Source organism: Frankliniella occidentalis, unplaced genomic scaffold (assembly GCF_000697945.3).
Source record: "Frankliniella occidentalis isolate FOCC.00 unplaced genomic scaffold, Focc_3.1 Scaffold237, whole genome shotgun sequence".
NCBI lineage: Eukaryota > Metazoa > Arthropoda > Insecta > Thysanoptera > Thripidae > Frankliniella > Frankliniella occidentalis.
The window spans coordinates 364,207-368,048 of NW_026267363.1; the positions used below are offsets into that span (position 1 = coordinate 364,207).

A 3,842-nucleotide genomic window follows, 5' to 3' on the forward strand; every position below is an offset into this window, starting at 1 on the left:
TAAACTTTCTTATTACACAGAAATCCTTTTGTCCCGCCGACGCAACTCAGCGACGCTGCGATACAAATTCGGACAGATTTATCCGCCGTTCGGTGAAAATATTTTTATTGGTTGGTCCTCACCGATCACCACCAATACAGCAGCCTTCGCTGCTCGTCCTCCTCCACAATAGAAGCCGAGGGGTCACCCCGTCGGCCTTGGAAGGGTTCCGCCAGAGGACCGTCTCGTCCCGGCCCAGGGGGGGTGGTGGGTGGGGACAAGGACGAGGCTGAGCGAAGAGAAGGCCGGCCGAGCCGCGCGCATCTTTCCAATGCTAATATTACCTCGAAATCGGGCTCGCCCTGAGACAACATCAACAAAAACACGGGTACAGGCGCGCGGCTCGGTCAAGGCTCACGGCGGCCATCTTTAAAAGCCTAAGGAAAGGCCTCGCCCCGGCGCCAGCAGCATCAACACCCGTAATGAGATGGGGGGGCTGAGATTAGGGAAGCGCTCTCTGTCACGCCCTGCACTGAAGGAAGATGGATCGCCGGCGTGAAGCGTCCGTCGCTCTTCTAGGATGTCTAACCGCAGCATCCTGTGGACGTGCGGGCTGCCCCGCGTTGGCTGCTTCACGGAGGAGATGGGTTTTTGAATCCGACGACGTCGTCGTCGTTTGTTTGGAGGAGTAAAGACGCGCCGCGCGGCGCATCCCGCCAGTTTAAAGGGCGTACCTGGACCAAGGCAGGTTGTGTTGCAGATCCGATCTGGGTAATGATGCTGTGAGGTGTTTTCTGTACACGGCTTGGCGGCCGTACAGTAGTTGTTGGATAGAGAGAGAGAGAGAGAGAGAGAGAGAGAGAGAGAGAGAGAGAGAGGGCGTCGAGCCGTGCATCTCACTCGCACTCACGGGTATACGCGGGTACCCCCGGACATTCCAGCCACCTCAGTCACGGGCCCTGCCTGGCCCGCAAGGCCGCAGGCAGGGCTACTCTGGGGCCCCAATCATATTCCCACGAAGGGGAAAGGGTTTATACCAAAGCGGAGCCTTAGCCCCGAGTAAAAGGGAGGGTTAATAATTTTTCCTTCCGGTGTCTGTGTGTGTGTTGTTACAGTGATGTTATTGTTTCACGGCGTATCATATTGTTATTACCTTATTTTTTATTTCTGTTATCTCCGGTACCGTATGAGGCTGTGGCATCTACCTGGGAGGGTACCCTCCTCGCGCACCCCTTCGGGGCCGCGCTGCGTCTTGAGTGGCTTCATTTTTCCCTGTCTCTTCGGAGTGACCTCCTGGCCCCGGCCCCCTAGGCCTGTCTGGCTAAGGCTGCGTCAGGTCGTACGAACCTTTGATATCGAGGGCTCTCCTATATGCCCCCCATCCCCATATCGAAATCGACGGTTTAAAGGCCTGTCGTCTACCGGCCCTAAAATTACGATATTATCGGCATCGCTCAAAAATGTCGAAACTAGATGCATCGAGTCATGTTAGAAATGCTGGTCTATACATCGAGACATCGACTTTTGGATTTCGCACAGCTATAGCACACTGGCCTCGGCAGCGCTAGGACGCCTGGAGCGAGAGGGGCAGAGATTTATAATGCGGTCATGTTAATGCGCCCCAGGACGCCTGGAGTCTGGCTGGAGTGGGGGAGCTGCTGCTGGGCTGGACAGCGCGTCCTCCTGGAAAGGAAGGAGTTTTGGAATGAGATATGCTTCGGTGCACTTGCGTCTCTGCGTCCAAAAACTTGTTGTCCAGTTTTCGGTAGAAACTTTTCTTTGGCTTCCAGCGAAGGACCGATTTGAACTTGTGTCACTGTGCCACTTGGCATTTTGCGTAGGGTAAGATGCATGCCCAATGATGATCTTGGGCCGCAGGGGCCGGCCGGAGGGATAATCAGCAACACTGCAACGTCCGCTCTGATCCAAGTCTTTATTCATTGTTTCATGTTAACACAGTTGGCACAGTTAACATTACAATCATAAGTGCAAGGGACACGATCAACCTATGACGTTGAGGGCATTGTGAGCGGCGTCGGCGACGAGGTTGGTGGCGTCGTGCCCGGCGCTGCGGCCAGTAGCCACGGCGGACTGTCCGGCATCCACGCCGGTGCGGGCGAGGTCAATGGCGACGTCGGTGGCCTTCTGCGCGGCGTCGATGCCGACATTGGCAACCTGTGGGGCGCACAATAATGAGTGTTTGCTGGACCACCGTACAATACGGCCTCGAGGACGGTGCAATCGCCTCACCTTGTCGACGGTGTCGATGGCCACGTTGGCGAGGCCGGCGTTGAGGTCGGTCGCGACGTGTCCGAGTGCGATGCCCTTGTCGGCGACGCCCTCAGCGGCGCTAACGCCGGCGCGGGCCGCCGTGCCTGCCAGGCGCCCCACGGTGTCGAGGTGGACCTTGTTGGCGACCTGCTGCACGGCGTCGATACCTCCGCGGGCAGCAGCCGCCGTCTGCATCACATGAGCAATCCGTTCGGTTTCGAGAGAGGGAGAGAAAGAGAGAGAGAGAGAGAGAGAGAGAGAGAGAGAGAAAGAGAGAGAGAGAGAGGCGGACAGCCAGAAAGTGAAGGAAAAGACCTCACCTTGTCGACGACCTTCTGCGAGGCGTCGAGGGCGCGGTCGGCCACACCCTCCACGAGGTTGGTGGCGCCGGTCGCGACGGACACCCCCTTGGCCACGGTCTTCTTGCCCAGGGACAGGCCGGTCTCAGCGACCTTCTCGCCGACGGCGAGGCCGCCGCGCACCGCGGCCCCGAGGTGGTCGGCCGCGGCCGCCGTGGCGTCGATGCCGGCGTGGGCCGCGGTGCGCGCCGCGTTCACGCCGGTGTGGAGCACCCTGCCGATGATGAGGGGGACGGCGCCGGCCTGCGGGGCGAAGAGGCGCATGTAGTGCACGGCGGAGATCTCCTCGGGGACGACCGACGACAATCAGCTTACCTGGAAGGCACAGGCTACGAGGAGGACGGCGATGAGCAGCTTCATTTTTGTTTAGCCGAAGGACCGAAGGAGGCAAGTGCTGTTTGGGAGTGTCTAGTACCTTTTTATACGAGCGAGCCGGTCGAACATTGAGCGCAAATAAGAGTATCGGACGATTAGGCGCGTGGCGTTTTTCTTTACACAGCTGCACGCTTTCGTGGAATGAGTGAAAAGTCATACGCGCTACACCTGCCCTAAGAAAATGTTTAACCGATAACACCATGGCCAACTGTTTCAAATTACTTCGTAATTTGACGAATAATGTCCTGTTTATTTTTCTACACAAACTCTTCATTGTTCTAAACAAACGGACCGGTCCCTAGAGGGTTTTGCGCTTTAGCGCATGCGAATCCTCATAACGAACACATTCTTGACGAACAGTTTGCAACTCGGTTGTTGTCCTGAATAAAACTATCCTGGACACAAGAATTTTTGAATGAAATATTCCAATATCGTAATAAATTGACACTAATAAAGCTATTAAATCGTTATGTTACGAATACAGTTTGATTTTGTACCGGTATGAATAGTTAGTCACCAAAATTGACGAATAATGCTCGTTAATTTTAATTACGGACTATTTGTAACAGATTAACACATGAGTTTCCAGAGTATATAAATGTCTCTTGTACCTTCGGCGAGGGCGTGAACGCGTGTTTAATTTAATGATTATTAATTTTTTAGAGGGTGACAGGCACGCCCTAGGACTAGTAATGCCCCATGTAAGTGCCCCCTCGCCCCGTCCCGGCGGGTGGTCCTCTCTGGGGTACGGGCTGCAGCACATTGCACCCGCGAGGGGGTGGAGTGTGTGGGTTTTCCCCATTTCCGATATGAAATATTAAAACGTTTAATAATCTTTTCATGAGTCATGATGGTCGT

At 55.1% G+C, this 3,842-nt stretch overlaps 1 protein-coding gene across 1 annotated transcript; it reads right to left on the minus strand.

Annotated features, from left to right (window-relative positions):
* Positions 1–1,893: 1,893 nt before the first annotated feature.
* On the minus strand, positions 1,894–3,033 carry LOC113205123 (uncharacterized). The gene is made up of 4 exons (XM_026420596.2): positions 2,925–3,033; positions 2,571–2,852; positions 2,230–2,439; positions 1,894–2,154 (listed from the first exon to the last, which is right to left on the minus strand). The coding sequence occupies exons 1-4, from the start codon at positions 2,967–2,969 to the stop codon at positions 1,981–1,983; spliced, it is 711 nt and encodes a 236-aa protein (XP_026276381.1). The 5' UTR covers positions 2,970–3,033; the 3' UTR covers positions 1,894–1,980.
* Between the last annotated feature and the right edge of the window lie 809 nt (positions 3,034–3,842).